Source organism: Mastigoproctus giganteus, chromosome 5 (assembly GCF_048544385.1).
Source record: "Mastigoproctus giganteus isolate SK-2022 chromosome 5, ASM4854438v1, whole genome shotgun sequence".
Lineage (NCBI taxonomy): Eukaryota > Metazoa > Arthropoda > Arachnida > Uropygi > Thelyphonidae > Mastigoproctus > Mastigoproctus giganteus.
This window is the reverse complement of record NC_143579.1, coordinates 199,616,397-199,641,347: the sequence shown is the minus strand read 5'-3', so window position 1 is coordinate 199,641,347 and position 24,951 is coordinate 199,616,397. Positions and strand designations below refer to the sequence as shown.

The 24,951-nt window shown below is 37.9% G+C and overlaps 1 protein-coding gene across 1 annotated transcript in view; it reads left to right on the top strand.

The window, feature by feature from the left end:
- The window catches only part of LOC150085996 (two pore channel protein 1-like), a 312,161-nt gene that overhangs the window by 235,563 nt on the left and 51,647 nt on the right, over positions 1-24,951 (top strand). The window contains exons 17-19 of the mRNA XM_090374763.1: positions 105-177; positions 6,435-6,539; positions 6,651-6,812. Coding sequence (XP_090230889.1) covers positions 105-177; positions 6,435-6,539; positions 6,651-6,812 — 340 coding nt within the window. The remainder of the gene's footprint in view (positions 1-104; positions 178-6,434; positions 6,540-6,650; positions 6,813-24,951) is intronic.

The following is a 24,951-nucleotide window of genomic DNA, read 5'->3' as shown; positions in this document are numbered from 1 at the left end:
TTTGTTTGTTGTGTGGGATAATCACATTAAAGGCAATGATATCACAAAGAATTGAAAGATCTTAAAGTATATATATATATATATATTTTTTTTTTTTTTCACAGTCTATGCTGTTGAAGTTACATTGAAGATTGTTGGTCTTGGAATTTGTAAATATTTCAGTTCAAACTGGAACAAGTAAGCTGTTACATTCATTAAATTTCTCCTTCCCCACATTTATTAGAAAACTATATTTTAGCATAATAATGTGAATAGAAATCTTTTGTCAGCTTTATACTTAATACTTGTGGCCATGAGAGTTATAGTAACCCATCATGCTTAAATGTTCTCTGTATCAAGAGGAGTATGCAGACATATTATCCAAATGTTAAGTATACTCCCCTTAAAATTAGTTATATGATTTGTGGTTTGTAGATTTATTTTATTATTTATATTAATTTCTGCTTTTCTTAAAATTTGTTGTAGCAGTTGAACTTGGATCATTTTCCAGTTTTTATTATATTTGTTCCAAAGAGTATAATCACTAGAATAAATAAAAAAACATGTTAAAGTGTATTTTGCATTGTCATTTTTCAAGTAATAAATAGAAATCTGGCCTTATATAGTAATTATACTACTGAGTGGTAGGAGTTGTGTGTGCTTATATTCTGCCACTCGTGTCAGTTGTCTATCGTAGAGTACTGTAAGTGTTTAATTTAACTGACAATACAATTGCTAGTTCTTGTGTCTGCTCCAGTAAAAACACATTCATCTCCACATTCATTTTACTGATCCTTTAGAACCTTATGTAGTAAATGAAAGAGTACCAGGGCTCGTTACGTCCTATGTTATTAATCAATTTTCAAAATAAAGAGAGGAATTACCTCAATATATGCATGTAGGATGTTTCTTTACTAACACTTTCCTTGGATTTAAACAAATATTAAAATAACAAAATGAATTCTACCCTCCTAGCTAAACCATTAGCAATTCGATATACCTGCCATCCATGGTCCAAGAGCCCTAAACCCATAAACATGATGGAGGTGAGGGATATGCTCTTGGTTAAGAAGCATATAGCATCTAAGAAAGTGCATCCAACTGACATTGGAAAGCCAGTGCAAAAATGAGAGTAGATGCAAAACAACTGTGTGAGTATAATGAACAACTATACAGGAAAATTGAATGGACCAATAAATTCAAATGGCTTATAATGGGGGATTTTAACTTTCTCGGTATTAACTGAAACTTAAGAGTGAAGTGAATAATTACAGAAAAAAAGCTTGACTTCTATCCCAGGTAAAATAATGGAGTCTGATTAAAGAAGTAATGCAGGACCACCTTGAAAGGAATGCAGTTAGATGGCAATCACAGCATGGCTTTACTAAGGAGCGATCTTGTCTGACCAGTCTGATTGGATTTTTTTTTTTTTAATGAAAACCCCAACATGTGAGGTATTAGAACCTATAGTACTTAATATCGTGCTTGGGTTGGAGGTTGAGAAGACGAAAAAAGATATTTGTTAACATTAGACTTGAACTTCTGAAGACTAATTTTCAGGAAATACGTATGAGGGAATTTTGTTCCAGAAAATGGCAGTTGAATGAATAAACGGGAAAGGTGAAAAGTTAGTTCTGTGAGTTTGAAGTTGGACAGTAAATGGATGTTGGCTGATGGCAGCACGTGTTCGGACTGTTTTTGAAAGAGAGAGTGGGAATTATAGAAGCCAATTCAGAAGAACAATTCCGATGGAAGTATCTGTAGAAAAGGCATGCAGCAGAAACAGTACATCTATGAGAGAGCGACAGTTAATAAATGACTTCTCTGTTAGAGAAGAGTCATTTATTAACCTAACTGCCCCCTTCTGAATGGAATCTAGAAGCCTGAGAGAGGTTTGGGGGGCACTGTCCAAGATGTGCGAACAATATTCCACGGTAGGGCAGATTTGTGATTTGTGCAGAGTGAACAGCTGTTTGGAAGAAAATTAACGCTGAGAGCAAAAGAGAAAACTACATTTTTTAGAAGCAGAAGAAGTAATATTTTTAATGTGCTTGTGCCAAGAGAGATTAGAAGTCAGGTTAATCCCCAAAAAAATATATCATCTTGCCAAGAACTCGTAGTGTCACCAAAGATAAGCATAGGAGCAGAAGAATCCTTTTTTGCGAGATTTAAGACAAGACTGAGTTTTAGATGGATTGAAATCAACTAAGTTGTCTTTGCCCCACTGGAGAATTACCTGGAGATCATCATTTAAGGAATTGGAAGTGGATATTCGAGAAGTTGAAGCTGATTGAGCAGGGCAAGGTTTCTCAAACTGGAAAGTGGAATGCAATGTGCTATCATCAGCAAAACTATGGATAAGATTTCCAGTCAATGGAAGAAGGTCATTAATATACAAGAGGAAAAGAGTGGGGGACACCAGCATTACTGGTGAAGTTAGAAGACAGAGAGCCATCTACCATCATCCTCAGTGAGTGATTAGAGAGAAAACTGGGTAACCAATTACAAAAAACAGTTGGAAAACCATAAGATGGAAAACACAGTCGAAAGCCTTTGAGATGTCAAGAGCAACTGCTTGTGTTTCACCAAACTTTTCCATTGAATTTGTCCATAAATGGGTAACATAAGCCAGAATATCACCAGTGGATTGACACTGACATAATCCATACTGGAAATCGTTGATCAGAAAGAAGGTTTCTAGGTAGTTTATAAGTTGGCAGTTAATTGGTTTCTCCATTACTTTAGAAAGAGTAGAAGTGATTGCAATGGGATGATAATTGGATGGGAGGAATTTGTCACCCTTTTTAGGAACTGGCTGGATATTAGCAAATTTCCAAGCAGAAGGAAAAACATCTTTCGAATAAGAAAGTGAAAAAAGGCAGCAAAGAACAGGAGTAAGTAAGTTCTGGAGCACAGGTTTTGAGAACAAGTGGAGAAATACCATCAGGACCTTGGGCTTTCTGAGCATCAAATTTCGTCAAAATCCTTCTGACATCCTTTTGATGGAAGACCACAGGAGGCATTGAATGGAGCATGCTGGGAATGGCAGGAGGTGTTTTACAAAGATCATTAATACATGAATTGGAAGAAAAATGGGATGCTACCAGCTCAGCTTTATCCTTGGCTGAAGTAACAACAGAACCATCTGGTTTTGACAGGTGTGGGAGCAGAGATGGGCAAAAGTTGCAGCCAATAACTTTGGCAAGAGACCAGAATGCTTGGCTACCATTAGGGCAAGAAGCAAGTTTTCTACTCTTAGCCTGTTCAAAATCTAGTTTGGACTGATTATTAACTGCTTTACAAGTGTTACAAGCTTTGGTGTAGGCAGAAAATGAAACTGAAGAATTGGAAAGAAGCCAATTATGATCTGCAACGTTCTTCACTTGAAAGCCTTAGCACATTTTTTGGAAAACCAAGGTTTAGATAAAGGATGAGATTTTAAAGTCGTGTATAGAATAAAGGATTCCATTCCTACAAGAATAATTTCACTGACGCAATCTGAGCAAACGTTGACATCTGAAGGTTTGAAACAGTAATCCGACCAAGGAAAAGAAGAAAAGAAATCTCGCAGGTCATCCCTTTTTGCATTCTTGTTATGCCAACCAACATGAGGTTGGGAATAGCCATGAGATAAAGGCTCCATTGGAGAAGATACCAAGTTGTGATCTGAGGTGCCTAAAGGATCATTCACTTCGACTGTATACTTAGAAGGCATTTGTGATAAAAAGATCAAGCGTGTTGGTGGTATGGTTAGGATTGTCCAGTATTCTTGTAGGTTAAATTAACAATCTGTGCAAGGTTATTAGTAATTGCAAAAGCCTCAGCATCTCAACCAGCTGGGTCGGTGTGACTAGAAAATGTAAGCCAGATGGAGTTGTGAACATTAAAATCACCAAAGAAAATTACCTCACTGTTAGGAAAGTTGGACTAGAGAAAGTCAAGTTGCAAAGAGAGGAAGTCAAAGAGCTCCAAGTGATTAATGTCTGTCAAAAATGCAAAATTGGGAGAACAGTAGAGAGAACAGATAAATTGGACACAATGAGGTAGAGAGATTTTGAGCCAGAGAAAATCAAAGAGAGGAGATTCCAAATTACCAAGTCTCTGACAGGGAATATCGGAACAGACATATGCACAAGTACCACCTTTGAGGCAAAAGGAATCATACAGCGAATAATTTGGGCAACTGAGATGAGCAGTAGTTGAATCAACCGATAACTGAGATTCTGTCAGAAAAAGTACATGGGGGTTTGGCAGACTGCAAGTGGAAATGGACATTGTTGAGATTAGAATTTGGACCATGTATATTTGTGAAATGAACTAGGAAATGTTTGGGAGGTTTAGATCTTTTTGCAGATAAGCGTACTCTATTAGTTTGACAATTCATGGTGTATTCAATAGTAAGAAAAAGTGGGTGGGACATGCTGTATGAAGTAATAAAATTTTTGAATATGGCATACATATGGTAAGAATATATCCAGATCCTTGACATAACGTGGCCTCGATAATGCCCCCGCATACACACTACTCAGACTCCCTCCAGTTGCTATCTGGCAGAGTAAAGGTAGCAAGATTGTACACTAGCTGATCTGGAATGCTCCTAAAGAGTTACCAATAGGTTCGGTCAGGTGTATTAACTAGCGGCCGGCCTGCAAACACTGTTTTAGTGCTGTACCTTCGAAATGTAAGGAACATTGGACCTCACTTTGATGTTCATCATAAACTCAAAATTCATCAGTCATACTGCATGATGGAAGAGATGGGGAGAGGGTTGACCGGAACTTAGCTCTGGAGACTAAACATGGGTTCCACCACTTCAAGCCTCCAATAAGCAAAGTGGTGGTATTGCACCGGTTGATGAGAGTCATCTACCACCTAGTATTGCCTGGTAACACAGAGGGGTGGCATTCCTCCATGTGGTGTGGGTAGTCACCCACAGTGCTTGTGCATGGAGGTTATACCCAAGATTACTAACAGTCCCGCCATTGTGAAGATGCATGCAGAGGATTTGGCTGTCACAGACCGGACTTCGCCGAAATTGGGTCCACTTGACTTGAATGTCACCCGAATATCAGTTCCATCAGCATTTTAGACTCCCAGGTAGCAAGTATAGCTTGTCTGGCATATCTGAGAGAATGTCTGTGACAACCTCAAGGACCAAATGTGTGCGAATTAGGGAAAAGTTATTGTTACAGATAATGGGATGATTGAGTGGAGAAGACAGAGTGATTAGCAATAGGCACTGCACTTCTTGGATAATGTTATTAAGGGAGTGCCTCAAAGGTTCACTACTGGCCCTGTTGTTTTCCATATTTATTAATGAAGGCATATCTGGCTTAATGTCTAAGGTTTGGCAGGGTGTTTAAGAACAGTAATCAAGGTATGCTACTGTAACAAGATATAACAAAATATAAACTATATAAATTAGACAAATGGGCTGAGAAGTAGTACTTGAAATATTAACAAATGCAAAGCACTACATAACTACAAAGCAGTAATCCCAGATTAACGTACCAACTGTGTGGTACAACACTGCAAGTAGTAGAGAATGATAAAGGCCTGGGGGGGGGGGGTTGTGCAGTCAGACAAAGTTCTCTGTGCGTAGTTGGGCTGCTAGGATAGCTCACAAGGTATTGTCAATGATATATAATAATTTTTTCAGCATGGATATGGAGGCAATTATTCCTCTATATAAGGCAATGGTAAGACCACACCTTGAGTGTTGCATACAGGTCTAGAGACTTTAGTTTAGGGAGGATGTGGATCTGTTGGAATGGATGCAGAGAAGAGAAGAGAAGATTAGTGAAGGGGAACAAAAGGGTACATTCATCAAAAAATTTCAGTTCTGCAAATTGTAGTATCTGGAAACTAGGCACCTACAAGATCTGATTGAGGTGTTTAATGCTCTGAATGGAGTAAGCTAAATGTTAATGGCATTCCTAGTCTAACTCAGACAACACACATAAAGGGGCACAAATTTAAATTGAGAGAAGATGGTTGCAGGATTGATTTGCTGAAATTTGCTTTCAACCAGAGGGTAGTTGATTGTTGGAACAAACTTCTATCTGATGTTGTGGAAATGGGTAGATTGAATAAGTTTAAGGAAGAATTAGACAAATTATTAGAGGAGATGGAGAAGTGATGTGGAAGATTTTTTGGCTGATATAAGCTTGCTTCCTTGCATCATTTGCCAATACTAATAGTAATTACATTTTAAGTATAGATTTAAATAAAAAAATATATCAAAATAAGTACTGGTGAGTTATCTTTGAATTATCACAATACAGAATAATTTAAAATTAGTTCTGTTTTTTAAATTTTTATCAAACAGGCTTTATCAAGGAAAGTACATTTGATGAGTCCCCTACCAGTAAGTGACCTGCTTTTGAAATCAAAACTTTGTTTTATTGTTTAGTTTTGTTTTCAATATTTTTGTATAATTGTTAATTGTTTTTCAGATATGACTTTGTTGTAACGTTGTTAGCACTGGCTGGCTTAGTGGCGGAACAGTTTGATTTCCCTTTTGCCTTTCTCATTATTCTTAGGCCTCTCAGATTATTAAGGTTTGTAATGATTTTTGTGTGTTTTTGTGATATATTAAAAATAAAATCATTAATTAGTCAATGTTTAAAATCATATAAACCATGAAAACTCATTTTTCTCCGTGTTTCCAGACTTTTCAAGTTGAAGCGCCGTTATAGAGATGTTTTGGGCACGTTATTTATCATCCTTCCCCGCTTCATCAGTGTTGCCTTAGTGTTACTCATTGTGTATTATTTCTTTGCAATCATTGGCATGGAAATATTCAGTGGTTACAATATGATCAATTGTTGCAAGTAAGTTTATATTTGGCAAATAAGATTATCTTTCTTTGAAGATTGACTATATATAATCAGTAATATGAACAACAAAGGTTAAAAAAAAGTATGCATTGCATATCTCTTTCCCCCCATACACTTTTTTTTTTTTTTCTGTAATATATACAGACTGGGGGTAGTTCAAACTTCCAATTTGTTTGGATTTTCAAACTTATCAAAAATACTGCTCTGGAGACTTTAAAAAAATATTTCAAAGTAAGTTTAAAAATAAAAACACTAAGTTGTACTTCATATTTTCATTCATGGGTAACAAAACAAATGGAACTTTCAGCCACAATAACATGTGTATAGGCCTTTAACGAAAATAATTACTTATTTTTTGCTGCACCTTTTTTCGAACTTTGTTTCTTTGGTGCCAGATCTCTCTCTTTTCTGCAAAAGTAGTTGAGTTGGATAGCATTCAGTTTGTTTGTCAATTTTCATGTATCATATAATTTTGTTAATTGGTAAGCTAATAAAAGTGTTAATTTGTTTTTTTTTTATCTTCATTTTTATAGCCTTTGGATAATATTCATTAAATTTTTGCTGATTAGAATTGCCATCTAATAGAATCAAAATTCAATTCCCAAACATGATTGCAATAACCGGCACTTACTGTAATTGTTTTATGGCACCAGCATAAAAAAAAAAAAAAACATACATGCTGGCTGGTTTGGATTTTCAACACTCTATTGTATATGAATCTTTAATTTTATATGTGCATACATACTTAATAAATATGCATATCTATTATTGCTACTCAGTGCTCAATTAATATATTTCTATGAGCAGCATATGAGGGGCACTCAAAAGTTATCTATTTAGATAATAAAGAAACAACATAGCCTAATTTTTTTTCTTCAGTATATAACCCCTTGAGTTCATTATGCATCCTTCATTTTTGAGAACAAAGAGGAACTACCTGAAACAAAGTTTTTTCTGGTCCCTGAAAAGGCAAAGACTTTTACCAATTTACAACTTCCTTGTGATTGTTATCATCTGAAAATCGATGCCTATGCAGGCATCCCTTCAGATTTCAAGAAGAAAATAATCACTGCTAAACAACTTCCCCATAATTTGAATTTATGGTTCCTACTCTGGAATCATAAGAGTGAAAATTTCACCTTGTGAGTCTCCTCTAAGGTGCCCAGTTTTCAAGCCCTGTAGTCCACTTATTCAAAGTCTTTCCTCATGTAGATGCCCTTTTAAGAAGATTTATATCTTTTTCATTTGATAAAGTAAAATACTTTTTTAAAATACAGTCTCCATAGTTAACTACATTACTCCACGTGTAGTCTTACAATTGTTTTATACAGAGAGATCATGACCTCTATCTCTACAAGCAAATGTTCAATAAATCTTTGATAGGACACCAAGGACCTTCCTTGCCATCGGTCTATATTGTAAGGAGAACTTCGTGTCTGGCCATATCATAACTCCCAAATTCCTTTCTTCCTTTACTCTCTTTAGTTCAACTCCTCCAAATGTATAAGTTATACTGAAGTTGCTATTCCCCAAGTGTAAGATCTCACATTCTGCTGCATTAAAACATAGAAGCCACATTTTCTGACCATCTCTTGAAATCTATCTAAGTTGTCCTGAAGAAGCTCTGATTGGAACTGTTCATTAACTACTCTACTGATCTTAACAGCATCTGCAAATTTTGACATCCCTTTGATGTCATTTCAGAAAATCAAAAACAACAGTGGTCAAGTACTGATTCTTAGGAAACTCCACTTCATACATTAGCCCAATCTGAAAAATAACTGTTAATGACAGCCCTCTGACTCCAGGACTGCAGTCATTCAAAGATTCATCTAAGGATTTGCCCTGTGATTCCAACATGTTCCATCCGAGAGGTTACTGTATGTTATACAGTAAAACCTCTCATGGATTACTGTATGTTTTGCTCAAATCCAAGTAAACAATGTCAAAATTATTTCCTACATCCAGCTCATGAGCGACTCTCTAAAAATAGCTAACTAGGTTAGTTAAAAATGATTCTCCCTTTATAGAACCCTGATGTTTCCTTCAAAATTCCATTTCTATTTAAATCCTCTATTGCACTCTTGATCATTGCCTCCATGATTTTCCCTATCACTGAAATCAGTCTGATTTCCCCTTTATATGTGCACAAATCAAGGAACTTGAATGTCTTTTAGAAAGATCTATTTTAATTAATTGTGTAATGCTCTTTTTCTTAATTCAGAAAGGCAACCTTCTCTAGGAAAACAAAGAAAGTATGTTTTGATATATATTATTTACAAGATTTAGCACACAAAAAAATAGATACAAAGCATATAAATGTATACATTCTAAAATAAAATTAATAATCTTTTAAGCATCATAAGTTGCATAAATAGAGTAACTAAAGAAAGGCATTAACAGTCTTCTTTGTTAAATTTTTTTTTTTAGAGGATACTGTTGTTTGCATTTGATTCTAATCTTGAGCATATTTAATGTCCTTTCCTATCTCCACTGCTGAAGCGTTATTTATTCAAGGTAGTACAATACCATGGCAACTCGTTGTGAAGGCATTCACAATATGAGATATAACCAAAATGATGCCAATGTAATTAATTAATTCAACTACTTTGGTAGATAGCTATGTTAAATTGATGCATTTGCACTAACCTACATAATAGCCTTTCCTATCTGTAAATACTTCCATAAATGCCTGGTAACTAGCTTCCAGTTGAGATGATAATTTTTTTAGAGAATTAATTATCTCTGGCCCAATTCAAATGATACCTGATGAAGACACAGAAGGAAACTTATTTCAAACATATTACAATTCCATTGACAAATAAAGAGATGAACAATTGACAAGCTTGGAAGATATCCTGAATGATTTCTTTGTTTCTGCATACATTAAAATCAGCAGATATATAAATATACTGAAACTATTCTGTACAATATTTTCTTTTCGTGAATATATAAACTTATGACAACTTTTTATTCCAAAAAAAAAAAAAAAACACCTCCTTCTCAGTCTCTCTCTCTCTCTCACTAAAAAACTAACTCTAGCACTCGTGCATACATTAGAGTGTACACTGAAAGGACAGAATTCATGGAATACCTGTTTCCTGGGCAACGTGACGCTGTCACCGCTCTTGCTAGTGGACAAACCCACCACTTGGCAGGTATGTAGGTACACCGTATCACTGCATTCATGAGGATGGTAATTCGATGTCAGTATGGATAAATGTTGTGAGTTAGCATTAGTTGAATCATATGATGCAAGAAAGCAAGCATATATAGCATCAGTCAAAAAAAAAAAAAACCCTTCCCATTTCACCCATCTGTCTACTCCAAATGTTTGTCTAGTTCAGCCTTAAATTTATTTAAGCTATTAACATCCACAACAATGAAGTCTGTTCCAGCAATCAACTACCTTCTGGCTAAAGGCAAACTTTCACACATCTATTAGCATTAGCAGAGGCATATGATGCAAGAAAGCAAGCTTATTCAGCATCAGCCAAAAAAAAAAAAAAAAAAAAAAAAGAAAACAACCACTACTCCCATTTCACCCCTCCGTTCGTTCAAAATACCTGTCCAGCTGAGCCTTAAATTTATTTAGGCTATCAACTTCAACAACAAGCGATGGGAGTCTATTCCACAAACCAACTGCCCGCTGGCTAAAGGCAAATTTCCGCACATCTATCCGACATCCGTCCTTCCTCAATTTGAATTTATGCCCTCTCAGGTGATTATTCTGAGCCAGAGGAAGAATCCCATCGGCATTGAGCATGCTCAAGCCATTCAAAGCCTTATACACCTCTATCAGATCACCTCGCCGATGCCTAGTCTCCAGGCTCTGTAATTTGCAAAACTTAAGCCTTTCTTCGTAAGAGCAACCCTTTGTTCCATTCACCAATCTTGTTGCCCTTCTCTGTACTCGTTCCAGCAGCTCGACATCCTTCCTGAAATGAGGCCTCCAGACCTGTATACAGTACTCAAGGTGTGGCCTGAACAATGCCTTATACAAGGGAATAATTACATCCCTGTCCCTGCTTGAAAAATTCCTGTATATCATTGACAAGACACCATGAGCTACTCTTGCAGCTCGTCTGCACTGCTCAGAGAACTTCATATCTGCTTGCACAATTACCCCCAGGTCCTTTTCATTCTCTACCACTGTCAGCGTAGTACCACAGAGTTGATACGTTGATCTGGGGTTACTGTTTCCCATATGTAGTACTTTACATTTGTCAATGTTAAACTTCATTTGCCACCTCTCAGCCCATCTGCTCAACCTTTCCAGATCCTGTTGCAGCAGCATAGTATCACTAGTGTCCTTAACAACCCTGCCAACCTTGGTATCATCTGCAAACTTGGACATTAAGCCTGATACACCATCATCAATATCATTTATAAATACAGAAAACAACAATGGACCCAACACTGAACCCTGAGGAACTCCACTAATAACATTAGTCCACGTTGAGCAGTGTCCATTGATTACCACTCTCTGTCTTCTGCCACTCAACCATCCCTTTATCCATAGCAGCAATTTACCTCCAATGCCACACTTCTCCAATTTGTGCAGCAGTCTTCCATGTGCAACAGTATCAAAAGCCTTTCTAAGATCCAAATATATAATATCAAAGTTATTCCCTGCATCCAGTTCTTTTGTGACTACATCATAGTATCCAATCAAATTGGTCAGACAAGACCTGCCTTTAACAAAACCATGCTGTGTCTGAGCTATAACTGAATTCTTGTCCAGATGAGCCTGCAGTGCTTCTTTAACCAGTGCCTCCATTAATTTTCCTGGAACCGAAGTTAAACTAACAGGTCTATAATTACTTGTGTCAGCCTTTGATCCTCCTTTGTGAATTGGGGTTACATTTGCACATCTCCAGTCCATGGGTACCTCCCCTGAGTCCAAAGAAGCTCTCATAATTATGGCTAGGGGTTTGCTTACTTCCTTTGCTGCCTCCTTTAATATAACTGGATAGATCCCATCCACCCCGGGTGCCTTTTTTATCCTCAACAATTTCTCCTCCACTTTCCTCTCAGATTCTCTAGCTTACTGCCAATGTTTACTTCACCTACAACATTCCCCTTCCTGAATAACTCCTCATGTGTGAATGTAGATGCAAAATACTCGTTTAGATTGTTAGCCACCTGAGCTGGATCCTCAACTGTTGAACCATCAACATCCAGTGGACCAATCTGATTCATCCCTTTCCTTCTTGAGTTTAAATAGGTAAAGAACTCTTTTCTGTTTTTCTTTGCATCCTTTGCCAAGGATTTCTCATAATCTGCCTTTGCCTGCCTAATCTCCTTTGTGACTTGGTTACAGACCAACTTATATCTATTATAGGCTTCCATGTCACCCATTAATTTGTATGTATCCCATGCATTTTTCTTTTCTGCCATATGTCTCATTAGTTCATCTGACAACCATTTAGGCCTGAACCTTGAACAATATTTCTTGGTTGGTATGTAAAGCCTGGTAGCTTCCAAGATTAGTTCCTTGAATGCTTCCCATTTTGAATTTGCTGTTGGTGACATCATCAGTTGGTCCCACTGTATAGAATTTAAATACTGTCTCAGACCATCATAGTCGCCTTTACGAAAGCAAAAACCCTTCCCTTTACCTCTGATGGTAGTTACCTCCTTGAGTAAATCCCACTTCAGCACACTGTGATCACTGCCACCCAGTGGTTCCTTTATCTGCAGATTCCTGTGCATGAAGAATCACTACTGATAATCAGATCAAGAGTATTACTCCCTCTAGTTGCCTCCCGAACATGCTGGTGTAGAAAACAATCATCCAATAAATCCACAAAAGCCCTGCTGGTGTGTGAGTGACCAACCCACAAATTCCAGTCAATATCTGGGAAATTAAAATCTCCCATTATAAGACTCTCTGATTTACTGGCCCATTCTATTTCCCTGTACAGTATCTTATTATACTCATCAGAGTCATTAGGCCTATAGCACACTCCTACTCTCAATTTTGATTTACCTATGCTTATGTCACACCAAACTGACTCGACACTGCCCTGTCCATCAATGTCGACTGGCTTCACTTCCTTGGATTTTATGTGTTTTTTAACTAATAGCATAACCCCTCCTCCCCTCCTGTCCTTTCTATCCTTTCTATACACATTGTACTCCCCAAATTCCAGTTCTGCATTCCTTATATCTGTGTGACACCACGTCTCTGATATCCCAACGATATCTGCCTTTGATGTTTTGAGCAATACCTCAAATTCATCAAATTTATTTACTAAACTCCTAGCATTGGTGTACACGCAAGTATACATGCACCTTTTTCTATTCTTAGCTACCCTAACACAACCCATGTGTTTACTTGTATCACAATGACTTCCAGCAGTCTCTGAAATATCCTGCATCTTGTTTTTCAGGCTTCTGCTCATTCCAATAGAAGCAGTGCAAGAATCTCTTTCACCTCTGCCAGTGGCTACTGTTAATCTATTAGTCTTTGTCTCCCCCCAAGCTAGCAGTTTTCCGACCCACCTAACACTGCCTCGATAGCATCAGCAAATATTCTTGCACCCTTTCTATTTAAGTGTATCCCATCCCTGTAGAAGCAATCTCTCCTGTTAACAAGTACATTCCAGGCTGAAAAAAATTCTACCCCTTGAGCCTTGCACCATCTTTCCAGGGCTGAATTGATCGACAAGGCTCTCATCATATACTCCCTCCTATCGTGTCTGGGCAGAATTGCAGACACTTTCAAATTCAACCCTACTTCACGGCTTTTTTTCAACAGTGACCTGTACTTGTTAAGTAATTCCGCTGGTCTCCTACTCTTAATATCATTAGTGCCAACGTGTACAACTATATTACCTTTAGTGCCCTTAAAAGATGATATCTGCTCTACCACGTCATCAACCTTTGCCCCTGGCAGACATACCCTGGTCCTGTTCCACCTATCCTTTTTACAAAGCATGTTCCCCGTTTCCCTGACAATAGAGTCACCAACAACTACTAGTTCCTGTGGGACCAGCGCATTCTGCCTTGGGGGCTGCCTCTGTGTTGCAAGATGACCAGGTGCAAGTTCTGGTGTTGATGTGGGCAGCTGAGAGCTTGATGGGCCCTCAATTTATTTCATTCGAGGGCATCCACCCTGTCCTTCAAGGTCTCATATAGGCCCATAACAACGCCGAGTTGTCGCCTAATTTCCTTGCACTCCTTGCATCGTGCACACACACAAAGACATCCCCCATGGCAGTATCATGTCCCATACCCGATTGCTCCGCAAACATCAAGCAAACAGTGCATCTTAAAAGGCTGTGATTCAGAGGGCAACTGCCCCCCTCAGTTCTCCCCTGAGTCACAGCACTCCCATTAGCTTGAGCCTTTTGCTTTGCTGCTCTGGTCAGAGTCATGATTTCGATTTAAATGTCAATAAAATTACAATTTCAGAACAAAATTAAAACCTTAAACTTGTATCTTAACACAGTTATAACGCTATATTTATTTTTCGGTATCGAGTGTTATCTACGAGTTCCCTTTATATAACTTCCGTATCAAGAATGTACTAATTATTTGTTACGTTTGTACTCTAAGTCGTTATATATATATATATAGTTAAAAGTACAATTTAATTGACAATGAAGTTTAACAAGATTAATAGATCTACTGATTAATTGACAATATTATATTATGCACTATACTATAATTCCGGATATGCTGTATCGCGTTTCAGTAACGAGTGTTATCTACAAAATGCCTTTATATAACTTCCGTATCAAGTTATGTATTAATTATTTATTTTTACTAATTATTTATGTTCCGTAACCTAAGTGGTTATATGTATAGTTAAAAGTGCAATTTAATTGCCAATGAAGTTCGACAAGATTAATAGATTTTACTGATTAATTTTCACGCAACAATGGCGGCTGTTTATGAACGGTAAACACTTGGATTTGATACCCTTTCCGATATTAAGTAATACCTACAAATCTCTATCTAAGTTACTTTAACTTTAAATACCGTAAATAGGAATATAAAGCTACTCTAGAAATAAGTAATATGTCAATTTAAACTAATAAAGCAGAAAATAAATCAGAAAAAAACTTCTCTGTTCCAGGAGCGGCAGAAAGGCATGTCCGCACAGGAAACTCTCGTCCTCAAACTATTCTGCAACTGTCTTTCCTCAATTTGAATCTATGCCCCCTCAGGTTCTTAATCTGAGCAAGCAGAAGTATCCCATCAGCATTGAGCCTGTTTAAACCATTCAAGGCCTTATACACTTCAATCAGATCACCTTGTAGGTGCCTATTCCCCAGATGCTGCAACTTGCAGAACTTAAGCCTCTCTTGGTAAGAGCAGCACCCCTTTGTTCCACTCACTAATCTTGTTGCCCTTCTCTGTACTCATTCTAGCAACTGTACATCCTCCTAAAATGTGGCCTTACCATTGCCTTATACAAGGTGATAATCACCTCCTTGTCTCTGCTAGCAAAATTCCTATATATTATTGACAAAACTCCATGACCTGCTCTGGTCGCCCGTCTGCACTGCTCAGAGAACTACCTATCTGACTGCACAATTACTCTTGGGTAGTTTTCATTCTCCACCTCCCTGAGTGTAGTACTATGAAGCTGGCGTGTTTCTCTTGGGTTACTGCAACCCACATGCAGTACTTTGCATTTGTCAATGTTAAACTCTAGTTGCCACTTCTCGGCCCATCTCAGCCCATCTGCCTAAATTTTCTAGATCCTGTCGCAGTAGCATATTGTCATTAACAACCCTGCCAACCTTTGTATCATCTGAAAACTTGGATATTAAGCCTTATATACCTTCATCGATATCACTGATAAACACAAAACAACAAATGGACCCAGCACCGAACCCTGGGGGACTCCACTGCTCTATGTGGACTAATGTCCACACTGCTCTATGTGAACATTAGTCCACATAGAGCAGTGTCCATTTATTACCACTCTGCAGTCTCCCACTCCACCATCCCTTTATCCATTGCAGCAACTTGCACTTAATGCGATACAGTTCCAATTTGTAAAGCAGTCTTCCATGTGCAACAGTATCAAAAGTTTTCCTGAAATGCAAGTATATGATATCAGAATTATTTTTTGCATCCAGTTCCTTTGTGACCACATTGTAGTATCCAATCAAATTGGTCAGACAAGACTTCCCCTTAACAACCCCATGCTGTGTCTGAACTATTACTGCAGTCTTGTCTAAGTGATCTTGCAGCACTTCTTTAACCAGTGACTATTATTTTCCCCAGAACAGAAGTTGAACAAACAGGTCTATAATTATTTGTTTCACCTTTTGAACCCCCTTTGTGAATTGGGGATACATTTCCAGTCCATGGGGACCTCCTCTGAATCTAAGGATGCTCTTATAATTATGGCTAAGGGTTTGCTAACTACCCTTGCTGCCTCCTTCAGTATAACTGGATAGATTCCTTACACTCCGGGTGCCTTTTTTATGTTTAACTTCAACAATTTCTCAACTCTGCTCTCCTTTATTTCAAAATCATTCAGCTCCCTGTTAAAGTTTAGTAAACTTCTGTCTTCCTCTTCCTTACAGAATTCCTCATCTGTGAATGTAGATGCAAAATACTCATTCAGTTTGTCAGCTATCTGAGCAGGGTCATCAATAGTTGAACCACCAACATGAAGTGGACTAATTTGATTCATCCCATTCCTTCTAGAGTTTACATGAGCAAAGAAGTCTTTGTTGTTTTTCTTTGCATCCTTTGCCAAGCATTTCTGGTAATCAGCCTTCGCTTGCCTAACCTTCTTTGTGACTTGATTACAGCCTAGCTTATATCTGCCATAAGCTTCTGTGTCACCTGATGATTTATATGCATCCTACACATTTTTCTTCTCTGCCATGAGCCTCATTAGTTCATCTGACATCCATTTAGGTCTAAATCTTGAACAGTATTTCTTAGTTGCTATGAAAAGCCTAGTAGCTTCCAATATTAATTCTTTGAGGGCTTCCCATTTAGAATTCGCTGTTTTAAACATCATCAGTTGATCCCACTGGATAAAATTTAAAAACTGTCTAAGACCACTGTAGTCACCTTTATGAAGTTAACCGACTTTAAAAGAGGGATCATAGTGGGTGCCCGATGCATGGGTCACTCTATCATGGAGGTGGTACAGAAATTGCGCTATCCCCGTTCGACAGTATCAAGAGTGTATCGGGAAAACACCATTTCCAGAATAACATCTCATCATGGACAGTGCTGTGGGCAGAGAAAGGTGGTGGATGCACGTGCCGCTTGCATTGTTTCATCCAACTGGAGAGCAACGGTGGCACACATCACCACCAATTTCAGAGGGAGAGGCACCAGAAACACCTCCACCAAGACTATTAGGTGATCATTAGCCGCAATAGGTTATGGGAGCCACTGGCCCATCAGAGTCCCATTGCTAACACCACGACACAAGACTCGACACTGCAACTGGGAGAAAGAACATCAGCACTGGACCTTGGATGATTGGTGACTGGTCTCCTGGTCTGATGAGTCCTGTTTCCAGTTATTTCGAGCAGACGGGAGGGTGTGTATCTGGTGGAAACTGCACAAAGCTATGCACCCGGCATGTCAATGAGGAACTGTTTGGGCAGGTGGACAGTTGGTAATGGTCTGAGGTGTGTTCAACTGGTACACATTGGGACCTCTAGTATGCCTAGATGCATCTCTGCACGGTCCAGGTTGTGTCCGTCCTTGCAGACCCACAGAGCAATGGACTCTTCCAGCAGGACAGTGCGCCTCCCTACAAAGTTGTGGTGACTAGAACATGGTTCAAAGAGTATTCTGCATATTTTACCACCATGGAATGGCCTTCCCATTCACCAACATGAACCCTGTGGAGCAGCATCTTTGGGATGTTGTGGAGAGGTCCATTCGAGCTTTGGATCCTCCACCCAGGAATGCGACGGAATTATGGACAGTGGTGCAGCAAACATGGATGGATGGATGGAAATACTTGTGGAATGTTTTCGTGAACTAGTGGACTCAATGCCTCGCTATGTGACTGCCTTTATCCAGGCGAAAGGTGGGCCTACGTGTTACTAGGTATGTATCCCATGATTTCTGTCCACTCAGTGTATAGCACAGTATTAACAATGAAACATGGAAGCTGTTGCTGCTGTTGTTGAGGCTTGATGATGCAAGAGTTTCTATAGCCAAATTGCACCTTATTGTGAAAATAAATGTTTTAGCACAATGGTGTTTAATAATAAAGAATGCATTTTTAATATTTGATTAAGTATTGTAAAATTGATAAAGATAAAACACAAATAATATATTTCAAATACTAATAATGCTAATAAATGTAATTAATGTGAATTTTAAATAAATCTATATATACATAAAAGATGAAAATGATAAAATTTCATATGAAAACAGTTCAAAGATTCTGATAAATCTACCTTATTCTACATAATTACAGATCAAGCTGTAGCTGTTATAGGGTTTGGTACTTTATCACTGCGTAACTTTCCCATACATAGTGAATTTCCCCATGCCATCTTTTTCTGATCTATCTGCCTGGATACTTCATTATTTGTCCAACTCAGAATCCTCATTTTGCTATATTTTTTTAATGTTATGTATGCATTCAAGGCCTCTGTTACTGTTTTAAAGGTACACCATAATTCTAAAGCTTTAAAGGTACACCATAATTCTAATGTATTTAAGCTCCGTGAGCTATCTCTTCGGTTTATAGAGACTACATAGCACCTTAAGCTGACATAATCTACTTTCCTGAAATTAAAATCCGTTCCTTTGTCTTTAACAACTGCTATCTCTCTCTCTTCTCAGTATCTGACTTAGAATACTGTAATCCAGGGGTGCAGAAACCATGTCCCATGGGCCACTTGTGGCCTGTGAACACAACGAAGTTTCCAAAAAAATATTTTAAAAAGTATATATATATATATAATAGTGCAAAATGGAGTGTAGCAACTTCTGCTCCACCTATCGGTTAAGCAGGAAAGCTCAGCTTCTCAACGAGCATGCACTAGTGCCACTGAGACATTTTTGCGCGCTTTCTAGTTCTAGTGTTTACCAGAAAAGTGTTCTCGAGTCTCTGGACCTTTCTAGAAACTGTCAAGGTGTATATATATATTTGTGCATGGATTTTAGTCATTCAGTAAATTGGAATTCGATCTTGTGACGTGCTCTTTCCCAACTTTCACTTAAAATTTGATGAAGTGTCTCTCCTAGAATTTTACCAAAAATATGTAGAAAAGGGAAAATTTATCAATTTAAGAATGTATGCAGCAAGAATCTTCTCCCTCTTTGGAAGCACGTAAACAGATGTTAAGGGGCTTAGAGGGGAACAGGTATCCTGTGTGTTATCAGACACTCAGCCTAAAACACTGATGGATCCTATATCTCTCTATTACAGAAGATTTAGGAGAAGTCCGGTTGGCCTGCCTCCCTAAAATCCACTCATGCACACCTTCTCGATGGTAAGCCCTGTTACGTCACTTAGGTGGCAACGAACGTGTAGAGTGGTTCTCTTCAAGACGCCTGGTCAGCGTGAAGAGGAAAAGACCAAACCCTCCAGCAATGAGAGCACAACAATACAAATGGCCCTCAGTCCCCAGCAGCTTTCACTCTCCCTCTTACGGCAGCAAGAGGATCAGAGTGGAAACAGAGGGTGCTAAGAATCTCTGGGTACAACCAGGCTGCCATGCACGGAAATTGAACTTGGCCTGTTATAACGTACGATCACTCATCGGTGAAGACAGGATATTAGAGCTGGAAAAGGAATTAGAAAATGTGAATTGGAATATCATCGGTTTGGCTGAAACAAGAAGAAGAAATGAATCACTTATAAGTTTATCAAGTGGAAATCTGCTGTACACCAATGGAAACAGTGAAAGGAGTGAAGGTGGAGTTGGGTTTCTGGTCCATAAAGATTTTAAAAACAACATTTTGGAATTCAAAAGTACATCACCAAGGGTGTCAAGACTAATACTCAAGATTTCTGAGGTACAAGCTAAAGATTATAATGATTTATGCACCAACATCGAGCTATGATGATGAAGAGGTTGAAGAAATGTACACCGAAATTGAGAGTCTTCTAGATGAGCAGAAAACCCACTACACTATTATTATGGGGGACTTCAATGCTAAGGTTGGAAAAAGGCAAAACAGCGCAGAAAGAGGAACTATAGGAAATTTTGGAATTGGTGAAAGAAATAAAAGAGGTGAAAGACTTGTGGAATTTGCAGAATCTCAAGGAATGTCAGTAATGAACACTTTTTTTCAAGAAAAGGGTGAACAGAAAGTGGACATGGAAGAGTCCAAATGGATTAACAACTAATGAAATCGACTTCATCCTCACTAACAGAAGATATATTGTGAATGATATAAGGTAAATGTTGGAAGTGATCACAGAATGGTAAGATGTACACTTGATGTAGGAAAGGAAAGGAAAAAACTGACTCGAGTAAATAATACGAAGGTCTTTGAAATAACAGAGGAGGAGAAAAAGCAGTATGTACTGGAACTTAAGAACAATTTGAGCTTCTGCAGACTGCTCAGGACCAAGATATCGACGAGGAATATTACAACTTTCTGAAAGTGATAAAGCCCAAGAAACCTATAGGGAAACAGAAATCCAAAGAAGAAAAAATTAGTCAAGAAACACTTGTCATGATGAACCAAAGATGACAAATTACAGAAAAACGCTGACAGGGAGAAAATTGAGTATACTGAGTTATGCAAAGCCATTAGAAAGAGACTCAGAGAGGACATAAGAAGATTTATCACAAGAAAAGTAGAACAAGCATTAAGGGAAAACAAAGGATTTAAATCAGCAGCCATGAGCAGTAATACAGAAAGACAAATGATACTGAAACTGAAGAATAGCGATGGTGTACTTATAAACAGCAGAGAAGGCATAATTCAAATAGCAGAAGACTACTATAGAGAATTATACAAGGAGCGAGGGAATGATACCAGCAGTGGGGAAGATGGATTGCAAAGTAGCAACACATACGACATACCCGATATTCTTCCTGATGAGGTAGAACATGCATTGAAGAAAATGAAGAATCGGAAAGCCCCGGGGGAAGATGAAGTTACTGTAGAGTTGTTAAAATTGGGAGGAAGAGACATAACACAAAAACTGGCAAGGCTCTTCACAAAGTGCATTAGAAAAGGTGTGATGCCTAAGCAGTGGAATAATGCAATCATAGTTTTGCTGCATAAGAAAGGAGATAAATCAGAAATTGGAAATTATAGACCAATTAGCTTGTTATCCCAAATCTACAAGTTGTTCACAAGGGTCATTACTAACAGATTAGAAAGAATACTTGATGAGAATCAACCGAAAGAGCAAGCTGGCTTTAGGACAGGATTCTCAACTATGGATCACCTTCACGTAATATCACAGCTAATGGAGAAAGCAAATGAATATAAAACACCATTATGCCTGGCATTTGTGGATTATGAAAAGGCATTTGACTCCATACAGCATAAGGCAATGTTTCGGGCACTAGAAAGACAAGGCATAGATACTCCATATATTATGATTTTGAAGAAAATATATGAGAGTGCTACATCCTTTATTAGACTAGACAAAGACAGTAGGAAATTTAAAATCGAGAAAGGAGTTCGACAAGGAGACACAATATCTCCGAAGCTGTTTACTGCTGCCCTTGAGGAAGCTTTCAGAAGATTAGACTGGTCGCAGAAAGGAGTCAATGTGAACGGAGAGTACCTAAACCATTTACGATTTGCAGATGACATTGTGGTCATAAGCCACGATCCCAAAGAATTAGAGGAAAATCTTAATCAGTTATGCACAGTTAGTAAGGATTTTGGACTAAAGATAAATATGGCTAAAACAAAAGTAATGATGAACAAGTATGCCACAGAAAGGGAAATAATGATTGAAGGAGCAGTAATTGAAAAGGTGGAGTCATATACTTATCTGGGACAAGTTATTAGCTGTAATAATGATAAATGGCTGGAAGTCAAGAGAAGAATAAATTTTGGATGGATAGCATTCAGGAAATATAGTCACATACTGAAGAGCAATATCCCAGTTTGTCTGAAACGTAAAATAATGAATCAATGTATACTCCCCACCATGACTTATGGAAGTGAAACTTGGGCACTCACCAAAAGAATGGAAGAGAAGCTAAGAACTACACAGCGAAGAATGGAACGAATTATATTGGGAATCAGACTGTTAGATAAGAAGAGAAACACATGGATTAGGCAGCAAACTCAAGTAAAGGACATTCGTATCAAAACTAAAGAACTAAAATGGTCTTGGGCAGGACACATAGCTCGAAGACATGATGACAGATGGACTAAGAAAATAACAGAATGGTACCCAAGAGGTGCTAGAAGAAAACCTGGAAGACAAAGGCGGAGATGGATAGATGAAATTCATGAGATTTTGAGTAGTAAATGGATGGCCAGTGCTCAAAACAGAAGGAACTGGAAAGTTGCTGGAGAGGCCTTCATCCTGCAGTGGATTGAAAATGGCTGATGATGATGATGATGAAACAGATGTTTTCTAGAATGAAGCACTCCAAATCAAAATTGAGGACAAAAATTACTGATTGTCATCTTGAGCACTGCCTCTGATTAGCCACCACAGAAATAGTTCCTCACATTGAATTATTAGTAAAAAATAAAGAGTCAGCTTTCTCATTAACTGAATCTTTCATTCCGTTCATTGCTATTATATTGTAATAAAATTTACTTATAAATGCAGTTGGTTTCATTCTTTTGAAGTTTAAAATTTAAACGACCCCTAGGTTTACAAAACAAAGTTATTACATAGAGTCAGATTCAGAAACAACTCTCAAGGGCAATATTTTCAAGCTGAAAAATTAAAAGAATCACGTTATAGTAAAGTGCATGGAACAACACTGCAATCGGTTTTAAGTGTTTTTACTCAACAAATTTTCCCTTAAGTGTTGCTTCTGAATTCGAGCCTAAAAGTGATATATAAGACTTGTCTATTGTTTGTTTGTTTGTTATTTGGTTTTTAGGAGCACTAGCAACTAAGGCCATATTGCTCCGGGATATGCGGTGGTCATTCCCTGAGCTTTCCGCATCCTCTGTATTTGGTGGTGACGGGCTCGAACCCCGGTCTAATTAAGAAGCATGTACTAGGCACTGCGGCTCCTGCCCATCTGGCTACGGAGGCGCCCTTGTCTATTGTATGGCCCCCAATATGTACCAAATTTTCAAATTGGCCCGCAACTTCCAAAAGGTTGAGCACCCTTGCTGTAATCACTCCATGCTAATGTTTCTTATACTGTCAGCCATATGATGTCATCTGGTTCGTGGGTGATGATCATGTCTAGAATATTCTTGCTCCTAGTATTTTCCTTGACATGCTGATATAAATAAAAATCATCTAGTTGATTTAAAAATTTTGTTCTCCATGGTGAGCTTCCTTCGTACTTGCTCAAATCAGTTAGGAGCAAATTGAAATCACCTGTAACAAGACATTTTCCACTTGCCTGCCCAGCCCATTTGCATGTAGAGGCTCTCTTCATAATCTTTACAATCTTTTGGTCTGTAGATTATTTCCACTATCATTATACCTTTGCTTCCCCCTAACTCATGCCACACAGATTCTATAACAGCATGCATAACTTATGAATCTGTGAAAGCTTTCATTATGTTCAGGTGTGCTTTTGATAAGAAGCATGCCCACACCACCAATCTTTCTTATCCCTCCTAAATACATTGTACATACCATAATGAAACTCATTATCCCCTATTTCTGGGTGGCTCCATGTTTCCATTAGCCCTGTTATGTCAGGTGTCCAAACCAGGAGTTTGAATTCAATCATTTTATTGATGATGCTCCTGAAATCAATATATACACAGTGAAGACTGAGTGTTCTTGTTTTTACTACCCTGATACACCACTTGAAGTTGTTTCAAGTTGTTTCCCTAGCATTAGCTTCCCGCTCACTTGAAACGTTACTACTCTCAGAACATTACTTTGATCCATATCATCCTATAAATGCATATCTACATTACCCATGTATACCCTAACTAGCAGTTTCCTCGGCCTTAAGGTATCCTCAATGGTAATGGCAAAGCCCTTGTACTACCTTTGTTCAAATTTATCCTGTCTCTACAAAATAGATTCCTTCTACCTAAAAATGTGATAAAATTCCCCTCCACCTTAAGATTTGCAGTGTCCCTCAAGACATTCTGTGACTTACTAGATTGCAAGAAGTTTTTCTTTTAGCCAGCAAGTTATTAATTACTAGAATAAGTTACCTCCATGAGTGGTTGGGGCTTGATAGCTTGAGGAAATTCAAAGGCCAGCTTGGTAGACATCTGTGTAAGGAGGGAGTCAGATATGTATTTTATTTATTATTATTTTTTTAATTAATTAATTTTTTTTTGGCTGGTGCAGCAGAAGCCTTGGACTTTCTTGCACCGTATGGTTAATACTAACCTAAATGAGATATAGACATTTATGAGTGTATGATGTAGCTAGTTTTTATATATCAAGCATATTTATAGTCAAGGTAGGTGACTTATTGAATGCCCTTTATAACTTCAATTTCTTTCTAGAAACTATATCCAAACTTCCTCTAATATACATGTGGTCCTTCATGAAATCCCACAAAGAAATTGGAGGTTGTTAGATCTGGTGATCTCTGTGGCCACGTAGTTCAACTACTTTATTGAAGTACATTTAGATAAATGATTTGTGTTGTGCAATCTATTTCCTGCTATGCAAATTTTTCTATTTCTTAAGGGTCTCAGTTGTAGTCATTTTAATTGATTCTTATTATTTCTATTTTATGTGCCCCTTTGAACTTAAAATATTTTATAAGCAAAGGTACTTATTTTTTGATTCTCACTGTGTCTATTTATGGGTTTCCATTTTTCACACTACAGGTCAAGATGGCTAAGTTTTTGTATGTTAAAATGTAGAGTAAACAACCCAAGGAAATACACTGGATATAAAAAGAAAAAAATATATTCAGAAAAAATGCAAGATAAATGCTTACAAGTGCATAACAAATATTCATACTATAACATAATCAAGAAGCTCATGGACTGGCTGCACAGCACTGCAATCAAACACAATTTGTTGTTGTTTGTCAGGAAGGTTTAGCCTATATCTAGATGTATGTAGAAATTTGTTAAT